We start from the raw sequence: 22,639 nt of genomic DNA, 5'->3' as shown, positions 1-22,639 counted from the left end.
ATACACATCGTATTTTATAATATTTGAACGGACCGAGAACGAATGAATTTGCATTATATTATTATTGTGATAATAATAAAAATAACGCATTATTACATCGAACGCGGATACCGTCATATGTTCGGTAAAACGTCGATATCATCATACGACTACGACGACGACACGACATTAAACATTGAACAGTGTGGTTTATATTTTTATACAGCCGGCCCTCAGACAGGAGTGGTCCTGGATGTTTCTCCACGGACCGCAATGTGCGTTCGAAATGTCGATGTTCAAATGTGTCCTGCAGTTCACACTATGACGCGCAGTTAACTGCGTTCTTCATCGACCCGCGAGCCAAGTGATCCACCGTCCAGGGTAATGGTTTATTTTTCGTTTGTTACTTGTATAATTATATGATTTCTACGATCACTCGTACGATTTTATACGTCGGTGATATTAGTGATTCGAATGGTATATATTTTTATTTTTATTTATTTATCTCTTCTTTTTCAGTGTATAGAGAAAAAAATAAAAAAAAAATATATTAAAAAAAAAAAAATAAAAAAAAAGAAATACATTTTATATGAAGATGACGATGTGTTAAATCAATAACACGACGTACTTTCCTCGCAACCGACATTCTGAAATATATCGAATAAGACGCGTTACACGACTCTCGCGACACAACACGTACACACAACAAGAGTGATCATAAAAATCATCGAGTTGTTGTCGTTGTTGTTGTAGTTTAGAAAATCGCGTCCTCGCATCGAAAAACGACAATCTCGAACGTCTGATCGCTTGTTTTTAAATAATAATAATCCCGTTTCTATTCAGTGAAGACGAACGTACGAACGAACGAACACAGAAACACATCACCACGTTACTTTACGTTACGTATACTACTTACACACGTATATCGTATCTCACGCGTACGTCGAGGACTCGATAACGTAGTTGTAGTAGTAGTAGTAGTAGTAGTTTCGTAGGTGCGTGCGTGTGCGCGTACGTGCGTATCGACGACGACGCTGATTGACGTTCTTATTATTATTATTTTTTTTTTTGTTATTTGATATTATCGTTCATCATCGCACTCGATCTACATAGAGAAAGAGATTGATAACGTTAACGTTAATGATCCTTCCGCAGGTTCCCCTACGGAAACCTTGTTACGACTTTTACTTCCTCTAAATGATCAAGTTTGGTCAACTTCCCAGCAACGCCGACGGCCGTGAAGCCACCGCGTGTCGGTCCGAAGACCTCACTAAATCATTCAATCGGTAGTAGCGACGGGCGGTGAGTACAAAGGGCAGGGACGTAATCAACGCGAGCTTATGACTCGCGCTTACTAGGAATTCCTCGTTTATGGGGGATAATTGCAAACCCCAATCCCCAGCACGAAGGAGTTTCAACGGGTTGCCCGGGCCTCTAGGCCAGGGAGAACATGCTGATTCCTTCAGTGTAGCGCGCGTGCGGCCCAGGACATCTAAGGGCATCACAGACCTGTTATTGCTCAATCTCGTGCGGCTCGAAGCCGCCGGTCCCTCTAAGAAGAATTTTAATACGCCGCCAGTGAGTTGCTCGACCGAAATCGAGCACACCTAAATGACGACGCCTATTTAGCAGGCTAGAGTCTCGTTCGTTACCGGAATTAACCAGACAAATCGCTCCACCAACTAAGAACGGCCATGCACCACCACCCACCGAATCAAGAAAGAGCTATTAATCTGTCAATCCTTCCGGTGTCCGGGCCTGGTGAGATTTCCCGTGTTGAGTCAAATTAAGCCGCAGGCTCCACTCCTGGTGGTGCCCTTCCGTCAATTCCTTTAAGTTTCAGCTTTGCAACCATACTCCCCCCGGAGTCCAAAATCTTTGGTTTCCCGGAAGCTGCCCGCCGAGCCATTGTAGTAACGTCGGCGGATCGCTAGATGACATATTTACGGTTAGAACTAGGGCGGTATCTAATCGCCTTCGAACCTCTAACTTTCGTTCTTGATTGATGAAAACACCTTTGGCAAATGCTTTCGCTGATGTTCGTCTTGCGACGATCCAAGAATTTCACCTCTAACGTCGCAATACGAATGCCCCCAGTTATCCCTATTAATCATTACCTCGGAGTTCTGAAAACCAACAAAATAGAACCGAGATCATATTCTATTATTCCATGCACGAAATATTCAAGCGGCATTTTGAGCCCGCTTTGAGCACTCTAATTTGTTCAAAGTAAAATTGTCGGCCCATCTCGACACTCACTGAAGAGCACCGCGATAGGATTTTGATATTGAACCGGCGTTTTACCGCCGGCTCACCGACGATATGCTCCGCAGACGTGTCAGTATCACCGCGGATGCGGTGCACCGACAGCGCGGCGCACAAATGCAACTACGAGCTTTTTAACCGCAACAATTTTAGTATACGCTATTGGAGCTGGAATTACCGCGGCTGCTGGCACCAGACTTGCCCTCCAATTGTTCCTCGTTAAAATATTTAAAGTGTACTCATTCCGATTACGAGGCCTCGAAAGAGTCCCGTATCGTTATTTTTCGTCACTACCTCCCCGTGCCGGGAGTGGGTAATTTGCGCGCCTGCTGCCTTCCTTGGATGTGGTAGCCGTTTCTCAGGCTCCCTCTCCGGAATCGAACCCTGATTCCCCGTTACCCGTGACAACCATGGTAGTCGCAGAAACTACCATCGAAAGTTGATAAGGCAGACATTTGAAAGATGCGTCGCCGGTACTGGACCATGCGATCGGCAAAAGTTATCCAGATTCATCAAAATTAACGACTTCGGACGAGACGCCCTCCGTCGATTGGTTTTGATCTAATAAAAGCACTCATCCCATCACTGGTCAGAGTTCTGATTGCATGTATTAGCTCTAGAATTACCACAGTTATCCAAGTAACTGAGTAAGATCTAAGGAACCAAAACTGATATATTGAGCCATTCGCGGTATCGCCTTAATACGGCTTGCACTGAGACATGCATGGCTTAATCTTTGAGACAAGCATATAACTACTGGCAGGATCAACCAGGGAGCTAACTGATATACGAGAGACTCGTTCGAGTCGTCAAAATATCTTTCTCCTCTCTCGATTTCATATTTCACATACATACGTAAGATTCAATATGAAACGAGCGTCTCACCGTATAGTCGATCGCGTTAGACGCGATCGATTTAAACGGTTGACTTTTTATATTTCAATGAGACACACGAACGGCGTTCGTCGTCGTCACAGAATGACACATAAAGGTCACGAATTCGAAAGTTCTGAACGAGATCGATTTAATTTTAATAACACTTCGCACACGACGTGTACGTATTTATTGTTCAACGATTATTATCGTAAAACATTGGGATCGACGCCCGGTGTTTGAGTGATCGTACCGATACTCGGTTTATGTATTTTATGTAAATGATAATTGATATAAAAGAGTTTTAGAAACGACCGTTCACATATAAAATATATGTATGTACGAATACACTGAATCTTTTAAGAACTCCGTCTTTAACGTTACACTCGTATCGCGCGTCACGACGACGTCGCATATCGACTACGATAAATCAACAAATTATATTATGAGGATATAATCGTAGCGATAGCGACGACGAAGACGACGACGACGACGAAGAGGGTACGCATGAGGCAGAGAGATTTACGTGCGTCCGTCGGTCGGCACAGTTTTACAGAACGAAAACAAATATAATATTATCATTTAACCACCGTGTGTTTATTGTGTATTGCAGTGTTTCCGCGACGATCGCGACGATATTCAAGTAGTAAACTACCAAGAGTAAGAGACTACGAGAAACACATCGCGTCGTCGTTTTACGCAAGATACACTCGACAAACAAATGGATAAGACATATAATACGTTTTCGTCATACGAGAGTATTGAACGGTCACTTCGCGTCTCACGAACACAATTCGGTTTGTTCGACGTTCGAACCATCACTACTCCTTATATATGCCTGGCGACGAAGATGACATTCGGCGCGTTCGAACGGAATGTGATTTTTTTTTTTTTTCTATCTCATATCCCCAATAGACTCGCTGATGCAACAACATTCCCCCCCAAAAAAACCCCCGAACCCCCCCCCCCCCCCTCTCCCAACACCACTCCCTCCCTAAATCCTTTCCCTTCCAAACTAACCAAAGTACAACCTATACTGGACCGAGGGAACGATTTTTTGCCTATCTCAATATGATAAAATTCAAAAAACAAATAAAAGAAAAAAAAAACAACAACAACAACAACAACAACAAAAACAACAACAAAGACGACGACGAACGAACAAGAAAAACGAGTTTTTCGAGACACGTTCGAGGATTTCACAAAGTGTGTCGATATGAAAGACTATTCGTTTGAACGTTCGTGTATTGTATTATAGAGACTACGTAATATACGTACATTCGTTCATTTCACCCGTATATCGTTTTAAAAATTATAATAATAGATATTATTAATTACTATACTAGTCGTATAATATACGATACGTATGTAATAAATAACATTTTATTATATACTACTCTATTCGTATATGTACATGATGATAAAATACGAAAGTTCGTGTATCGATAGAGTACTGTAGTGACATATGTAGAGTTTAGTTATTGATTCGTATTAATTTATTCGAAAATGACGTTATAAGAAGATACGTAAAATAATATATAAAAAAGAATAAACATTAAACGAAAATGATTTACTAAATCAGGGACTCTAACGATTCGGAGTGTTCGACGAAAACTTGGGAACGTTCGTGTATTGAAAAAATCGAAATCTCTCGAGGACAACCTATCATCCTCCTTCTACTTCCTCTACTCGAACTCTACGAGTTCGAGTATATTATGATTATATTGATTTATCGGAAATTTCTTAAAATTCAATATTTCGTGTTATATTTATAGAGTAGTATTAGAGTTCTAAAATATACCGGTAACGCATACCGCATATCTTTCGAACGCTACTACTACCTACTCTACACTACTCTAAAACGCTACTACGACAATTCTATCATCAGTAATCGTAGAAAACAAATCTTTCTTAATTATAATAATAATAATAATAATAATAATATCGCTCGGTATGCTTATTTCGTTTATTCGTATAAATTATACATAAAACAACAACAAACAGAGACACACACGAATATATATTATTAATATATATAATTCAGACGACGATAGAGTGTCGTTGTTCGTTTCGCGTATATAGAGTAAATGTTTGTTGTAATAGATAGATACGTCCTCGGACGAATCACCTGGCGTAGGGCTGAGTCTCAACAGATCGCAGCACGACGCTGCTCTACCGAGCACAACACCCCGCCCAGGAACGTAAGTCGTCTACAGACTATTCCGAGCCCCGACATCGAACTGAGGTATATTCGAAACTTCGGCGCCGTGATGCACGTGTTAAGACCGCTCGCATCGATCGCCGCGTTCCAAATGGGCTTCGACGTCGCACCTACGAATAAAGCGCGACTAGTAAAGTCACATCGTTTAGAGCCTCCCGACTCTCGGGGCTCCACAGTGAGCATATCCTTGCCGGATTCGGCTAGGCTGGCTTCGGCCTTAGAGGCGTTCAGGCATAATCCCGCGGATGGTAGCTTCGCACCACCGGCCGCTCGGCCGAGTGCATGAACCAAATGTCCGAAACTGCGGTTCCTCTCGTACTGAGCAGTATTACTATCGCAACGGACGAGCCATCAGTAGGGTAAAACTAACCTGTCTCACGACGGTCTAAACCCAGCTCACGTTCCCTTTTGATGGGTGAACAATCCAACGCTTGGGCGCATTTTGCTTCGCAATGATAGGAAGAGCCACACAAGAGTTGTGTCAGCCACGGTGCCCTTGCCCCAACAATCAAAAGAAAGAAGCGATACGAGGCCCCTTGATTGATCCAGTATATTAATGTGTAAAAGGTAATTTGTAAAAAACATATTTGTTAAAGTATTCTCGTATTGTTTTTTGATAGATATACTGTAGGGTTTTATTGGCTGACACCGACTCCAAATATAACAATAATTATAACTACATGATATAATCGTTAATCGACTTTTAAGTAGTCTAATATTTTTCATTTCATTTAACTTAGGAAGACTCTAAAAAATTATGTTGAATACGCAGTTATTTTTATTACTTTTTCGTGCATATTCATTTGTTTTAAAATAGTGTTTTGTTTGAAGTCGGTTTTTCTTTTTGTTAAAATTTTTATTTATTTTTTGATTTTAAGTGAAGTTGATGTTGACTAACTAATTTTTTTAATATGGATAGATTAAGCGTTCCGTTTATATGAGTCAGAAACTACTTCGAGGACAATTTCAAAGGAAACTTGCGAATAAAGCAAAAATAGACTTTCGAAAATGCGGATTTAATACGTCACGCGGCGTAAACTACAAGGATCCCTCGAAAGAGCTGTAATCGAACTCAGCAAAAAAACTTTGAAAAAGACCAACTATATTTCGTACATCATATGACATCACATCACATACACAAAATTTGATTAAAGATAGTAAGAAATTCTGCCCCATATCGCACCCTAACTGCGAGCGGTATAGGAGTTCCATCACTACATAGTATAAAACAAAGTCGCTTTCTCTGTCCCTATATCTTTAAATCTACGCAACGGATTTTGATGCGGTTTTTTTTTAAAAGATAGTGTGATTCAAGGGGAATGTTTGTGTATATAATACATGAACAATATAGTAAGGAAACACTGATAATTTTAGAAGTTTGCGATGTGATGTCGTCAATAAACAAATTCTGTAGTATATTTAGTATCAGTATTGCACCCGTGCGAAGCCGGGGGTGGGTAGCTAGTTGATTATAATATTCGGACTATGATAATTACATAAACATAACCACATTACGGAAGGTGACTCAAATATCCAAATAACCTATAAATAAAAGATTCGATTGAGTATCGCTAACGTGCTCCTCAGAATTGTTCCGTTCCCTTCCGTTCCGTTACTTTGTCATGAATCCTGTGCTCAGAACCTTACCAAACTTTCACCAAATTACCCTTGAAGTATATAATTTTATAATAAAAAAAGAATTATCAAAATTGGTTAACGTGGTTTTCAGTTATTCACCTATTTGTCGCGCATTTACATAATGCAAATTTAAGACTTATGTCGTTTTCCACTGGATATCATCATCGGAAAAAAAAAATAAAAAAAATGGACCCCACGGGAAGCACTACCTTTCAAACAAAAAAAAATTATCAAAATCGGTCCACCCAGTAAAAAAGTTATAAGGTAACAAACATAAAAAAAAAAAAAAAAAAAATACAGACGAATTGATAACCTCCTCCTTTTTTAAGTCGGTTGAAAAAGGACTATTTGAATATTACAAACAGACACTCCAATTTTATTATGTGTATAGATGTAACTGAACTTGTGGTCAGTTCTGCTAGCTAGCGCAAAAAATAAGATAGCAGGCAGTCGAGCCGAGCGTACGTAGGTATCGAATACTATGCCTACTAAACTATTAATATATAAACATACACTGTGTGTCTGTTTGTCGCCCTTTCACAAACAATTCTGAACCGAATTTGATGAAATTTCGTATGAAGGCAAACTTGAACTCCAAGGAAAAAATAGATACTGTTTTTTTGCAATGCTCATACTAAATGGTTTAAATATATCTATAGCTAAAGAATTTGTTTCATTTACGACATTACATTAGACAGTTCTAAAATTATCAGTGTTTGTTGACTATTCTGTTCATGTATTATATACAAAAACCTTCCTCTCGATAAACTATTTATTAAAAAAAAACCACATAAAAATCTGTCGCTTAATTTTCAAGATCTAAGCATATATAGGGGCAGATGACGGTAAGGCACTTTGTTTTGACACTATGGAATGACTATAAATGACCGTGTTTCCTATTTAAACAAAATTATCTTTAATTATAACAAATTATCACAGATTATACGTACCGTTTCATTGCTATCACCTTTCTTATTCTTGTATGTATTTCTAGACCTTAATGAAATTTCATTCGAATCTTCATTGATAAATTCGGGTTCTGTAACACCGAGGATGCAGTCTCCGTCGTCTGACTGGAAATATTAATTATCTATTAAGTAGATGAGCAAAGACATCTTGTAATTGATATTGGTAGCTAATCTATAGCGTATACCCATGGAAGTACGAAAGCAGACAAATCTTGAATTTAAAAAATAATTCAACAACAAACAAACAACAACAACGGCCTGTAAATTCCCACTGCTGGGCTAAAGGCCTCCTCTCCCTTTGAGGAGAAGGTTTGGAACATATTCCACCACGCTGTTCCAATGCGGGCTGGTGGAATACACATGTGGCAGAATTTCTATGAAATTTGTCACATGCCGGTTTCCTCACAATGTTTTCCTTCACCGCAGAGCACGAGATGAATTATAAAGAAAAAATTAAGCACATGAAACAGCGGTGCTTACCTCGGTTTCAACCCGAAATCATTAGTTAAGATGCATGAGTTCTAACCACTGGGCCATCTGGCATACGCTATAGATTAGCTACCAATATCAATTACAAGATGTCTTTGCTCATCTACTTAATAGATAATTAATATTTCCAGTCAGACGACGGAGACTGCATCCTCGGTGTTACAGAACCCGAATTTATCAATGAAGATTCGAATGAAATTTCATTAAGGTCTAGAAATACATACAAGAATAAGAAAGGTGATAGCAATGAAACGGTACGTATAATCTGTGATAATTTGTTATAATTAAAGATAATTTTGTTTTAAATAGGAAACACGGTCATTTATAGTCATTCCATAGTGTCAAACAAAGTGCCTTACCGTCATCTGCCCCTATATATGCTTAGATCTTGAAAATTAAGCGACAGATTTTTATGTGGTTTTTTTTAATAAATAGTTTATCGAGAGGAAGGTTTTTGTATATAATACATGAACAGAATAGTCAACAAACACTGATAATTTTAGAACTGTCTAATGTAATGTCGTAAATGAACAAATTCTTTAGCTATAGATATATTTAAACCATTTAGTATGAGCATTGCAAAAAACAGTATCTATTTTTCTTGGAGTTCAAGTTTGCTTCATACGAAATTTCATCAAATTCGGTTCAGAATTGTTTGTGAAAGGGCGACAAACAGACACACAGTGTATGTTTATAATATTAATAGTTTAGTAGGCATAGTATTCGATACCTACGTACGCTCGGCTCGACTGCCTGCTATCTTATTTTTGCGCTAGCTAGCAGAACTGACCACAAGTTCAGTTACATCTATACACATAATAAAATTGGAGTGTCTGTTTGTAATATTCAAATAGTCCTTTTTCAACCGACTTAAAAAAGGAGGAGGTTATCAATTCGTCTGTATTTTTTTTTTTTTTTTTTTAATGTTTGTTACCTTATAACTTTTTACTGGGTGGACCGATTTTGATAATTTTTTTTTTGTTTGAAAGGTAGTGCTTCCCGTGGGGTCCCATTTTTTTTATTTTTTTTTCCGATGATGATATCCATGTGAAAACGACATAAGTCTTAAATTTGCATTATGTAAATGCGCGACAAATAGGTGAATAACTGAAAACCACGTTAACCAATTTTGATAATTCTTTTTTTATTATAAAATATATACTTCAAGGGTAATTTGGTGAAAGTTTGGTAAGGTTCTGAGCACAGGATTCATGACAAAGTAACGGAACGGAAGGGAACGGAACAATTCTGAGGAGCACGTTAGCGATACTCAATCGAATCTTTTATTTATAGGTTATTTGGATATTTGAGTCACCTTCCGTAATGTGGTTATGTTTATGTAATTATCATAGTCGAATATTATAATCAACTAGCTACCCACCCCGGCTTCGCACGGGTGCAATACTGATACTAAATATACTACAGAATTTGTTTATTGACGACATCACATCGCAAACTTCTAAAATTATCAGTGTTTCCTTACTATATTGTTCATGTATTATATACACAAACATTCCCCTTGAATCACACTATCTTTTAAAAAAAACCGCATCAAAATCCGTTGCGTAGATTTAAAGATATAGGGACAGAGAAAGCGACTTTGTTTTATACTATGTAGTGATGGAACTCCTATACCGCTCGCAGTTAGGGTGCGATATGGGGCAGAATTTCTTACTATCTTTAATCAAATTTTGTGTATGTGATGTGATGTCATATGATGTACGAAATATAGTTGGTCTTTTTCAAAGTTTTTTTGCTGAGTTCGATTACAGCTCTTTCGAGGGATCCTTGTAGTTTACGCCGCGTGACGTATTAAATCCGCATTTTCGAAAGTCTATTTTTGCTTTATTCGCAAGTTTCCTTTGAAATTGTCCTCGAAGTAGTTTCTGACTCATATAAACGGAACGCTTAATCTATCCATATTAAAAAAATTAGTTAGTCAACATCAACTTCACTTAAAATCAAAAAATAAATAAAAATTTTAACAAAAAGAAAAACCGACTTCAAACAAAACACTATTTTAAAACAAATGAATATGCACGAAAAAGTAATAAAAATAACTGCGTATTCAACATATTTTTTAGAGTCTTCCTAAGTTAAATGAAATGAAAAATATTAGACTACTTAAAAGTCGATTAACGATTATATCATGTAGTTATAATTATTGTTATATTTGGAGTCGGTGTCAGCCAATAAAACCCTACAGTATATCTATCAAAAAACAATACGAGAATACTTTAACAAATATGTTTTTTACAAATTACCTTTTACACATTAATATACTGGATCAATCAAGGGGCTCGTATCGCTTCTTTCTTTTGATTGTTGGGGCAAGGGCACCGTGGCTGACACAACTCTTGTGTGGCTCTTCCTATCATTGCGAAGCAAAATTCGCCAAGCGTTGGATTGTTCACCCATCAAAAGGGAACGTGAGCTGGGTTTAGACCGTCGTGAGACAGGTTAGTTTTACCCTACTGATGGCTCGTCGTTGCGATAGTAATACTGCTCAGTACGAGAGGAACCGCAGTTTCGGACATTTGGTTCATGCACTCGGCCGAGCGGCCGGTGGTGCGAAGCTACCATCCGCGGGATTATGCCTGAACGCCTCTAAGGCCGAAGCCAGCCTAGCCGAATCCGGCAAGGATATGCTCACTGTGGAGCCCCGAGAGTCGGGAGGCTCTAAACGATGTGACTTTACTAGTCGCGCTTTATTCGTAAGGTGCGACGTCGAAGCCCATTTGGAACGCGGCGATCGATGCGAGCGGTCTTAACACGTGCATCACGGCGCCGAAGTTTCGAATATACCTCAGTTCGATGTCGGGGCTCGGAATAGTCTGTAGACGACTTACGTTCCTGGCGGGGTGTTGTGCTCGGTAGAGCAGCGTCGTGCTGCGATCTGTTGAGACTCAGCCCTACGCCAGGTGATTCGTCCGAGGACGTATCTATCTATACAACAAACATTTACTCTATATACGCGAAACGAACAACGACACTCTATCGTCGTCTGAATTATATATATTAATAATATATATTCGTGTGTGTCTCTGTTTGTTGTTGTTTTATGTATAATTTATACGAATAAACGAAATAAGCATACCGAGCGATATTATTATTATTATTATTATTATTATAATTAAGAAAAGATTTGTTTTCTACGATTACTGATGATAGAATTGTCGTAGTAGCGTTTTAGAGTAGTGTAGAGTAGGTAGTAGTAGCGTTCGAAAGATATGCGGTATGCGTTACCGGTATATTTTAGAACTCTAATACTACTCTATAAATATAACACGAATATTGAATTTTAAGAAATTTCCGATAAATCAATATAATCATAATATACTCGAACTCGTAGAGTTCGAGTAGGAGAAGTAGAAGGAGGATGATAGGTTGTCCTCGAGAGATTTCGATTTTTTCAATACACGAACGTTCCAAGTTTTCGTCGAACACTCCGAAATCGTTAGAGTCCCTGATTTAGTAAATCATTTTCGTTTAATGTTTATTCTTTTTATATATTATTTTACGTATCTTCTTATAACGTCATTTTCGATAAATTAATACGAATCAATAACTAAACTCTACATATGTCACTACAGTACTCTATCGATACACGAACTTTCGTATTTTATCATCATGTACATATACGAATAGAGTAGTATATAATAATAATGTTATTTATTACATACGTATCGTATATTATACGACTAGTATAGTAATTTGAAAAAATACCTACCTGACGTTTAGCGGTGACAAGTGTGTTCGTACATTTTATAGAAACAAAAATAGTAAAACTCAGTGAAATTGATAAAACAAACCTTTATTAAAACATTAAGTGTATAAACATACTGTAAGTGTAATAAATACATTGATAAGTTTTAAAAACAGTGAATTTTGTGCAAAGTAAATCAGCTGTTTGGATCAGCTGATGCGTATATACCTACCCACAAAGAAAACAATTCAACGTATACTTCTTTCGATTAAACGTACAATCTAGTGGTTTGGTGTATTTGTGATTACTCGTTTATTTACATATTCAAACTTTAGAACCGTCTATAGTGAAATATATTATCCCTTATACATAATTATTACAATATTTCATTTCCTTAATAAACTTTATACAAAAATATTATTTAGTGACACCTGTTGGAAAAGCTACGTACTACATTAAACGCATAATGGCCAACAAATGTAATCAATGTGGCAAGTTCTTATCAACTACAGATGGCGCAAAGTGCAATAAGTGTAATTCGGTATTCCATCGATTATGCGTCAACGTTAGCCCCGACTCCCGCCTCCCCGCGCGCTGGACGTGCCCAGGGTGCCGCAGAACGGAAAATAAGAATAAGTCTGTCGTAAATACTGAGTCGCCTTCTATGGGTGATATATTTACAGATGCTAGTTCAGCTGATAATGAGGAGAAGAACTCAGCGGTATGCTTGGCTGAAGAAATGAGGCTTCTGCGGTTAGAGCTTATGTCGGTCACGCGAGAGATAACTTCGTTCAGGGTTGAGTTGACGAGAATGAACGACAATATGGCCGAATTTAATAAAAGGGTCGACAACGTAGAGGAGCGTTTGACTTCTTTGGAAGAAAAAAACTCGGGGTCTGTCGATCAAAATTTAAATGATGTCATTGCGCAATTAAAATCAGACATCAACGATCGTGAACAAAAGTCGCTAATAAATGACATCCAAATAACGGGTTTGCCGGAACGGAGTGGTGAGAATGCTGTCCATCTGACTCTAGCGGTCACGAAGAAGTTAGGCATGGCTCTCGACTCCTGCGATATTGTGAGCGCGGAGCGAGCCGGCCCGCATCGCGCACTAGTGTCGAGTGAGGAGCGTCAGCGTCCGCGACCAGTGATCGTGCGATTGGCGCGGCGGTCTCTGCGCGACGATGTCATAAAGGCGGCGCGGGTACGACGCGGGACCGACACATCAGGCGTCACTGACGGCAATCCGTCCCGAGTCTATATCAATGAGCACCTGACTCGGTTTAATCGCCTGTTGTTTTATAAAGCGAGAGAGGAGGGCAAACGACACGGGTGGCGCTTCATATGGACGCGAGAAGGGAGAATATATATGCGACGTGAGACGGATACAGCAGTACAACGCATTCGGACAGAATGTGATTTAAGTAAGATTTTTGGTTTAAAATAATTTGGCAATTAACCAATTTTATAAGAGTAGTGTATTTATATTACAAATATTTTCTAATATTGTTCTTGTTTGTTTATAGTCTAAGTAAAATTAATTTATTTGCCTTTATTGGAATGTCTATATTTAGTTTTTTTGTCTACTCTTACTATATACTTTTGTTAAGGCTGGATAATGATCAAAATTATTGTAATTTGAAAACGCACTTTGTAACCCTCAATGACGTGTCCCCGGTCAGTATGATAAAATATTTAATATTGTATAAAACTAATATAAAATTATTTATATATTTCCACATTAACTATTACGTTCATTTGAATAACTCTAAGTATATACATCATTCTTTTATATACAGCTTAGTATTATTTTATGAAACGGTCATATTTTGTGCATCTCATTTATTTTTTATCTCTTTGTATATTTTTTTACTTACTATAAAAAATGATCAATTATAAAAATCTTAAATTGGGTTTGTTCAACCCGGGTTCGCTTGGGTCACATCACGACGAGTTTATAGTGCTTATGGAGCGCCATGAGGTAGATGTTATAGCAATTAACGAGACATGGTTGCGCCCGGGAGAGGAGGGCAGAGCTCCTGTTGTGCCTGGCTACCGGTTGCGACACATACCACGGCCAGCAGAAATACGTTCACGAGGTGGGGGTGTCGGTTTTTACGTCAAACGCGGTATATCTGTGTGTACACTTGTACATCCGATATCACCCCTTGTGGAACAAATGTGGGTAAGTATCAAAATAAATAGCAAAACTATAATTGTCGGCACAGCATACCGCCCTCCCTGGGGAAATATTACAACTTTCTTTGACGCCTTGACAGAATCTATAGGTAGCTTACCCTATCATGATAATCTGTACTTATTAGGAGATTTTAATATTAATTATATTCGCACTCGAGATCATCATAAGCAGGCATTGGACTTGTTCCTTTCAACTCATGACTTAACACAATATGTCACAGAACCAACACATTTTACACCTAATAGTGAGACTATGATTGATCTTATTTGCTCAAATACTCCGGTTGGTAAAATAACAGTAGACCACGTAGCGGAATTCGGTGGCCATGCCTTTATATCCTGCGAAATAACTATTAAAAAAAATAAAATCTTACCAAAAACTATTGCGTTTAGACCTTTAAAAGATATTAATTCAGAACACCTTACTGAAGCACTTAATTTAATTAACTGGCAGAGCGTGAAGAATATCGAGGATATAAACGACATGGTGGCCGTATTCACTAGTAATTTGCTGTGGGTATTTGACTTAGTTGCGCCTATTAAAATGATTTATATTAGGGAAGATCAGTACCCCTGGATAACGTATAATATAAAGTTATTGATGGATCGTCGGAATGAGGCACACGTTAAGGCAAAAAGATCTGGGTCGGAAACAAGTAAAAATTATTATAAAGACTTAAAATCGCAGGTCACTCAAGCAATTTATCGAGAGAAGTCGGCTTATTTTAATTTCCATATAAACTCAAATATCAAAAACTCAATTATACTTTGGAGTCACTTAAAAAAGCATGTTAACATAAAACAAAGGCATAATAATATTATACCAGAAGAACTTAATGATCCGAATACGATAAATAACCATTTTTTGAACATTCCTGGTAGCAACTACGTTTCTCCGTCGACAATCGATTATTATGAGATGCATAAATATGGCTCAGCTATTTTCACGTTGGTTACTGTCGATGAATTAGAGGTCTTAAAAACGGTACACTCTTTAAAGTCAAATGCTATGGGTATAGACAGTATCTCATTGGATATGCTCCTACTGACTTTACCGACTACACTGGCACATATCACTACAGTTATAAATAAATCTATTACAAGCAACACATTTCCGACCTTGTGGCAGACGGCTCTAGTGAGACCTATACCCAAGAAAGACAACGTTAGTGAATTTAAGGATCTTCGACCAATAAGCATATTACCTTGTATTTCAAAGATATTGGAGAGAATTGTGTGTAACCAGTTAACAGGATTCTTAGAGGCTCACAATATCTTACCCACAAGACAGTCCGGGTTTCGAAAACATCACAGCACTACTACCGCGTTATTGGATGTGATTGACAATGTGTTATGTGCACAGGATAGGGGTGAGGGTACGATTCTTGTTTTGTTAGATTTCTCGCGTGCCTTTGACACAATAAATAGGACTTTATTTTTAGCAAAACTGAGATATTACGGGTTCAGCTGTAACGCAATTAAATGGTTTTCTAGTTATTTAGGAAATCGTAAACAAATTGTAGAGGTAATAAATGAGGATGGCTCGAGGGCTCTCTCTGATTGTTGTTCCGTTCACAGAGGCGTCCCCCAAGGATCAATATTAGGGCCTATTATCTTTGCGCTTTACTGTGCGGATATAGTTGAAAATATAAAACATTGTAATTACCATATTTATGCTGATGATATACAAATATACTTATCTTTCAAAAATTCAGAAGCAAATATGGCTATACGAAATTTAAATGATGATCTTAAACGTATTTCAGAATGGTCAGATTGTCACAATCTCATTTTAAATCCGATAAAAACCAAATATATAATTTTAGGAACAAAAAAACATGTCAATTTAATTAATGACCTAAATCCATTCTTGCATATCAAAAGAGAAAGAATAGACCGAGTCACGGAAGCACGAAGTTTGGGCTTGTTGATCGACGAGCAATTAACATTCGAAAAGCACACTATAAATACAGCTCGCAATTGCTTTTACAGGCTAAAAGTCTTATATCAGATCCGGGACGTGCTAAGTAAAGATATGCGTATAAAATTATGCGACATTTTAGTGCTTTCGAAGTTTAATTATGCTGATGCGGTCATCGGGCCTAGATTACTCACACGCACCAAAAATCTTATACAGCGGGTACAAAATGCATGTATAAGGTACTGTTTCAAAATACCGCCTCGCGCACATGTTTCCCCTTACCTCAACAACGCCCGAATAGCGAGGATGGAATACCGTAGGCAACTGCACTTTGCAACCTTGTTGTTTGGTGTAATTAAAAATAAAACGCCTAGATATCTATATAATAAACTGAGCTGGGCCAATGAAAGTAATAGAAGTTACCAAACGAGAGCTTCATCTTATATGCTGAATGTGCCGTCACACCGCACAGCAGCATTCCGCGGCAGTTTTCGGTACGCAGCAACGAGGTGTTGGAACAACATCCCCCCTCCGCTTCGGATCCTAAAGACCATAAAAACATTTAATATTAAATACAAAAAATATTTATTTAATCTACAGTTACAATCGGAATAATAAATATATATTCGTATTTGTGTATATGTATAATTATATATATGGTTGTATGTGTTTCTATGTATATATGTTTATATTAGTTATATATAAGTATTACATATACATAATCTTAAAAAATTGGCTTCGTTCTCGAGTTACATAACTATGGCGTGACATCGGCTTAATTACTTTGTAATTTTCATTTTATTTATTTATTTATTTTTTTAATTTATTTTTTTTTTACTTGTATTTTTTTTTTAATAACCAAATAGATCTTCGATTATATATTAATATAGTACTAAAATATAACATACATTAATATCTAATTTTCTTTACCTAGGTATATAAATATTAATTATATATCATCTTACCTTAATGGTATGGCTCCGCTGCTTGCATGGTGTTGTTCCAACTACTATACGTTAGTTATGCTGAGAAAACTGCCGCTAATAATGAGGTTTTATTATTTGATTTTATCGTTGGGTAGTCTAGAAATCAAAGAAAGTATCTCATTAGTTATTTTTAATATAAGCTCACATACTTTATTATTATATGTAATATATTTATACCTTAAACTCTTACGTCCACCGAGTACTTTTCTTTTTGTGTCCACTGAATTCACTATAATTATAATACAAGTAAAATGCACGCGTCACGCGACCACCGGCGCGCGGCGCACGTGGCATTGTAATAACATTCCCAGTGATCCTATTTCTCCATAACTGGTTTTGCTTTATACAAAATATAAATATATTTGCGTGTAGTTTTATTGAATGAATTAATTATTATTTAATGTATGCAATTTATCTTATAAATAAATTATATGTGTAATGTCTATTGTCTTTATTTTAAATTTTAGTATTTGTATTTTAATTGGGTCACCGCCCGTCAGTAGGTATATAAAAAAAAGGGTACCATTGAAAATCAGCATTAGGTGTCCACACCTTTGAATTGCTGAATGGTATACCTATTTGGGACACGTCACGTTTATTGTAGTTGTTCTTTTTCTTTATATTTGTTTTTGAATCGTTACTTTTTTTTATTGTTCATTTTATTTCTTTTGTTTTTTTTTTGTGTAAATGATAATTTATTAGTAATTAATTATTATTATTATTATTTTTACTTTTTATTTTGTACCAAGTGTCATGTTGTCCCAAATAAAAGTGTTCTTTCTTTCTTTCTTTCTTTCTTTCTTTCTAATTAATAATATCTATTATTATAATTTTTAAAACGATATACGGGTGAAATGAACGAATGTACGTATATTACGTAGTCTCTATAATACAATACACGAACGTTCAAACGAATAGTCTTTCATATCGACACACTTTGTGAAATCCTCGAACGTGTCTCGAAAAACTCGTTTTTCTTGTTCGTTCGTCGTCGTCTTTGTTGTTGTTGTTGTTGTTGTTGTTGTTGTTGTTTTTTTCTTTTATTTGTTTTTGAATTTTATCATATTGAGATAGGCAAAAAATCGTTCCCTCGGTCCAGTATAGGTTGTACTTTGGTTAGTTTGGAAGGGAAAGGATTTAGGGAGGGAGTGGTGTTGGGAGAGGGGGGGGTTCGGGGGTTATTTTAGGGGGGAATGTTGTTGCATCAGCGAGTCTATTGGGGATATGAGATAGAAAAAAAAAAAAATCACATTCCGTTCGAACGCGCCGAATGTCATCTTCGTCGCCAGGCATATATAAGGAGTAGTGATGGTTCGAACGTCGAACAAACCGAATTGTGTTCGTGAGACGCGAAGTGACCGTTCAATACTCTCGTATGACGAAAACGTATTATATGTCTTATCCATTTGTTTGTCGAGTGTATCTTGCGTAAAACGACGACGCGATGTGTTTCTCGTAGTCTCTTACTCTTGGTAGTTTACTACTTGAATATCGTCGCGATCGTCGCGGAAACACTGCAATACACAATAAACACACGGTGGTTAAATGATAATATTATATTTGTTTTCGTTCTGTAAAACTGTGCCGACCGACGGACGCACGTAAATCTCTCTGCCTCATGCGTACCCTCTTCGTCGTCGTCGTCGTCTTCGTCGTCGCTATCGCTACGATTATATCCTCATAATATAATTTAATTAAAGAAATTTGAGTTTAACTGTGAGTAACATAACCTTCAAGTATTTTTAGTTGAATTTTCCTTACAATTTTACGTTAAAATACTTATACATATTTAGAACAACTATTACTTACTATTTATAAGTAAAATGAATTTGCAAAGACATTATCTATTTCTAAATTTTTACTTTCATTTCCTGATTATATTTTTATGTTTCAATTATTTTGTTATATTGGTAATACCTAAATGATTTGTTTATTTCATTATTTAATAATAATCATGTAATTTGGTGTATATATTTAATGGCAATTATATCTCATTGTCATTATGTATATGGCCCAAATTATATTTATATTATTCGATTCTTTTTTCTAGATCATGATTATTCTGTATGGTTGTGAATGTTTGAATAAAATTACTGTTTGCGATTACAGTTTCATAGAAGAAATACAAACCAAAACAAAGATATGCAAATACATTAATGCTGTATTTTCCAGCGTGAGGCTACATCTATACCTCTAACTTGAAGATTCTTAGTGAAAATGTAGTAATAAATGTAGTTTTAAATAATAAAACAAATAATAATTACTGTAATAACTTTGGTTTTATTTTTACTAAAATATAATATTATGTATTGCATACATAAGTTATGTATTTACATTAAACAATAAAGATTGTTTAATTGTTTGTTTTAATGTACCTATTAATTGAAAAAGTATGAATAACAACAACATAGTATATTATTAAGCAATGATAATGTTTTTAAAATTGGTTATTTATATGTTCAAAACAAACCACTGTAGTCAAGAGTATTCATATTTATTTATAGATTTTTCTTACAAAATTATGAAGAAATTTATAATCATTCTTAATTCAAAATTATTTTATAAAACCATGCCAGTAACACAAAATAAAAGATACAGAATAAAGAGATAAATCGATTTTTTTAGTACATTTATTGTTAGAATTAAATAATTAGAAAATTAATTATATGGATAAGTAGATTGTAGTTTAATGCATGGCCACATGTTTCTTGGATGTTGTCTGTCTGCACCAAATCATCATTAATAGCTTAGCTGCTCCAAATAAAGGATTGATACACTGATAGCCTGAAAAATAAATTTATTTCATTTAAAGATGTTTACACTAAAGATTTATGGTTGATTAATAATACTATGCATTATCTCCATTATATCTACAACACATTCTCATCTTCCACCCTTGAATATAATAAAAATAAGTAAAGTATTTATATTATGTTTTCGAATATACTCATTTAACCAAAAGACACAAATAACAAATATATCTTCTGTTGAAAATTTTGTTCTCTAGTTTAAGTAATGTAGTGTAAAGTAATACATAATAAAATATTATTAAATTACTCAAATGTCTTTACAATAGTCATTTATTTTAATGTAATTAAATAACGTATTAGCATCCCATAAAAATAAATTTTAAATTTACTCACCTTGCGGTTGTATCATATGATGTAATTAGATTATATATATAATAATATTTAAAACAATATAATCAGTATTTTCTTATATTAATTGAGCGTTCATTTCTTCTTCACATGTCCAAATACTTAATAACTTTGTTCTAAGGCAATTATCAATAATGTTATATCCATTTTAGCTAATATAATATTGTTTTCCGTATTTGAATTTGAAAGTTAATTTTTAACATGAGCACTCACTGGCTCCCAGCAGTCCCAGCTAAACAAATTGAATTACAATTCCAACTCGATAAGAAATTAACGAAAACGTCAAAATACTTGCTTACGAAAACGTCAAAATACTCGTACTAGCAAAATGTCGAAAACCGCGAAAGTAAAATAATTTATAGTTAACTGTCAAACTCGTACTAGGGGTACTTGTATTTAGAATGAAGGAATTTACTATTTTATATTTTTTATTTATACCTCATAAAAATTTCCAAAAAATAAAACAAACACGTGAAAGAATAGATAAAATATCTTAAGAAATAAGAAAGTTATGGGACTTTGAAGTTGCGGTTGTAGAAAAATTTTGTTACAAGCGGCGTTCCGTCGTGTGACGTCATCTGACCTACGACCCAGCGGGTAATCGCCGGGTACGTACTACGAATACGAAATACGAATGATGCGTTGTTGCTCCTACCTTTTAATTGGATTTTGTTTATTACCCGATGGCAGAAGTTAAAAAAAATGCCAACATTTATTGTATTGTATATCCTATGTGTCAAAGCACAACAGTTAAAAATCCCAATAAAATATTTTTTCGTGTACCAAATAATATAACAAGAAGGAAAAAGTGGTGCAAATTAATGAAGCATGATTTAATTGGCCCTAACAGTTCTAAATATCTGTGTTAAGATCATTTTTATGTTAGTAACTATTAAATATATCCTATACTATGTTTAACTTTATAGTCGTGAGAAGTGTGCATTAACTGATTCAGTAAAAAAACTATATATTTTATGTAAATTAATTTTAGTGCTGTGAAAATATAATTTATTTACAGGTTGAATATGACACTCAAAATTTAGTAAAATATCGACTGGTTGGGGGATCATTAATCATTCAAATAAAAAGAGAAACAAAGCAGTTCAAGTAAACACTTCAGTTTCAGAGTTCACAAAAAAAACAAACAATGCTAAAAATCATACTAAAGGAACAGTGCGAAAGATACAGGAAATAAGTGCTCCCAAATCGTTTACTTCTATCTTCAGCACTCTCCATCAAAAATATCGATATCATCTGTAAGCAGTTCTCTTTCAAAAACATCAATATTTTCACAAAACGGTACTATTTTGTGTTCAAATAGTTCTTTCTCAGTCACAATCAAGCCTTAATATCCCAATCATACCTTAAATAAAATAACTAAAAACGTTATTTTTTATATGAGGTTACGAGAAGATTTCTTTTCTTGCTAAACTACTTATGAAAGTATTTATACTATATATGCTAGTCAAGTAAGTGATATTCTAATATCATTTAAGAAAATTCCTTAGACAATTCCTCTGTGAGGCTGGCTATAGATTTCGATATATTATGTAAAACCTTAGATAGTAAAATATTCAATAAAACTTTTTCCTTAATAGCTCACCTAATGAAAGAATTTATACATATATTTTCGACCTGTAGAAGAAATTACGTAGAAAAACAAAGCAAGAGCGCGAACCGGAAACTAATGGTTGAATGATTCGTGGTGCGGTGATACCGAACAGGTCGAATGACGTCACAGGCGACTCGTAAACTACAGATGTTCCGAACTAAAATACGTAAACTTTAATAATCTATTTCTAAGTCATTTATTGATGGATTTCAAAATTTCAAAAAAAAAGTCGAGCCGAGCGTACGTAGGTATCGAATACTATGCCTACTAAACTATTAATATTATAAACATACACTGTGTGTCTGTTTGTCGCCCTTTCACAAACAATTCTGAACCGAATTTGATGAAATTTCGTATGAAGCAAACTTGAACTCCAAGAAAAATAGATACTGTTTTTTGCAATGCTCATACTAAATGGTTTAAATATATCTATAGCTAAAGAATTTGTTCATTTACGACATTACATTAGACAGTTCTAAAATTATCAGTGTTTGTTGACTATTCTGTTCATGTATTATATACAAAAACCTTCCTCTCGATAAACTATTTATTAAAAAAAACCACATAAAAATCTGTCGCTTAATTTTCAAGATCTAAGCATATATAGGGGCAGATGACGGT

The 22,639-nt window shown here is 35.7% G+C and overlaps 1 protein-coding gene, 1 long non-coding RNA gene and 2 other non-coding genes across 4 annotated transcripts; 1 reads left to right on the top strand and 3 right to left on the bottom strand.

The window, feature by feature from the left end:
• Window positions 1-206: 206 nt before the first annotated feature.
• On the bottom strand, window positions 207-363 carry LOC124541298. Its single transcript, XR_006967212.1, has one exon. It is a non-coding gene; the product is annotated as a 5.8S ribosomal RNA (ribosomal RNA).
• Window positions 364-1,117: 754 nt separating this feature from the next.
• LOC124541328 lies at window positions 1,118-3,020 on the bottom strand. Its single transcript, XR_006967238.1, has one exon. It is a non-coding gene; the product is annotated as a small subunit ribosomal RNA (ribosomal RNA).
• Window positions 3,021-12,605: 9,585 nt separating this feature from the next.
• On the top strand, window positions 12,606-13,589 carry LOC124541009. The gene has a single exon (XM_047118782.1). The coding sequence runs from the start codon at window positions 12,606-12,608 to the stop codon at window positions 13,587-13,589; it is 984 nt and encodes a 327-aa protein (XP_046974738.1).
• Window positions 13,590-16,230: 2,641 nt separating this feature from the next.
• LOC124541153 lies at window positions 16,231-17,663 on the bottom strand. Its single transcript, XR_006967194.1, has 3 exons — window positions 17,426-17,663; window positions 17,228-17,344; window positions 16,231-16,805 (listed from the first exon to the last, which is right to left on the bottom strand). It is a non-coding gene; the product is annotated as an uncharacterized LOC124541153 (long non-coding RNA).
• Window positions 17,664-22,639: the final 4,976 nt, after the last annotated feature.

Source organism: Vanessa cardui, chromosome 27, assembly GCF_905220365.1.
Source record: "Vanessa cardui chromosome 27, ilVanCard2.1, whole genome shotgun sequence".
Classification (NCBI taxonomy): Eukaryota; Metazoa; Arthropoda; class Insecta; order Lepidoptera; family Nymphalidae; genus Vanessa; species Vanessa cardui.
This window is presented reverse-complemented; position numbering and strand designations above follow the sequence as displayed.

Excerpts from the sequence above, each read along its gene's own strand:
- LOC124541009 (XM_047118782.1), top strand. The coding sequence starts at position 12,606 with ATGGCCAACAAATGTAATCAATGTGGCAAGTTCTTATCAACTACAGAT.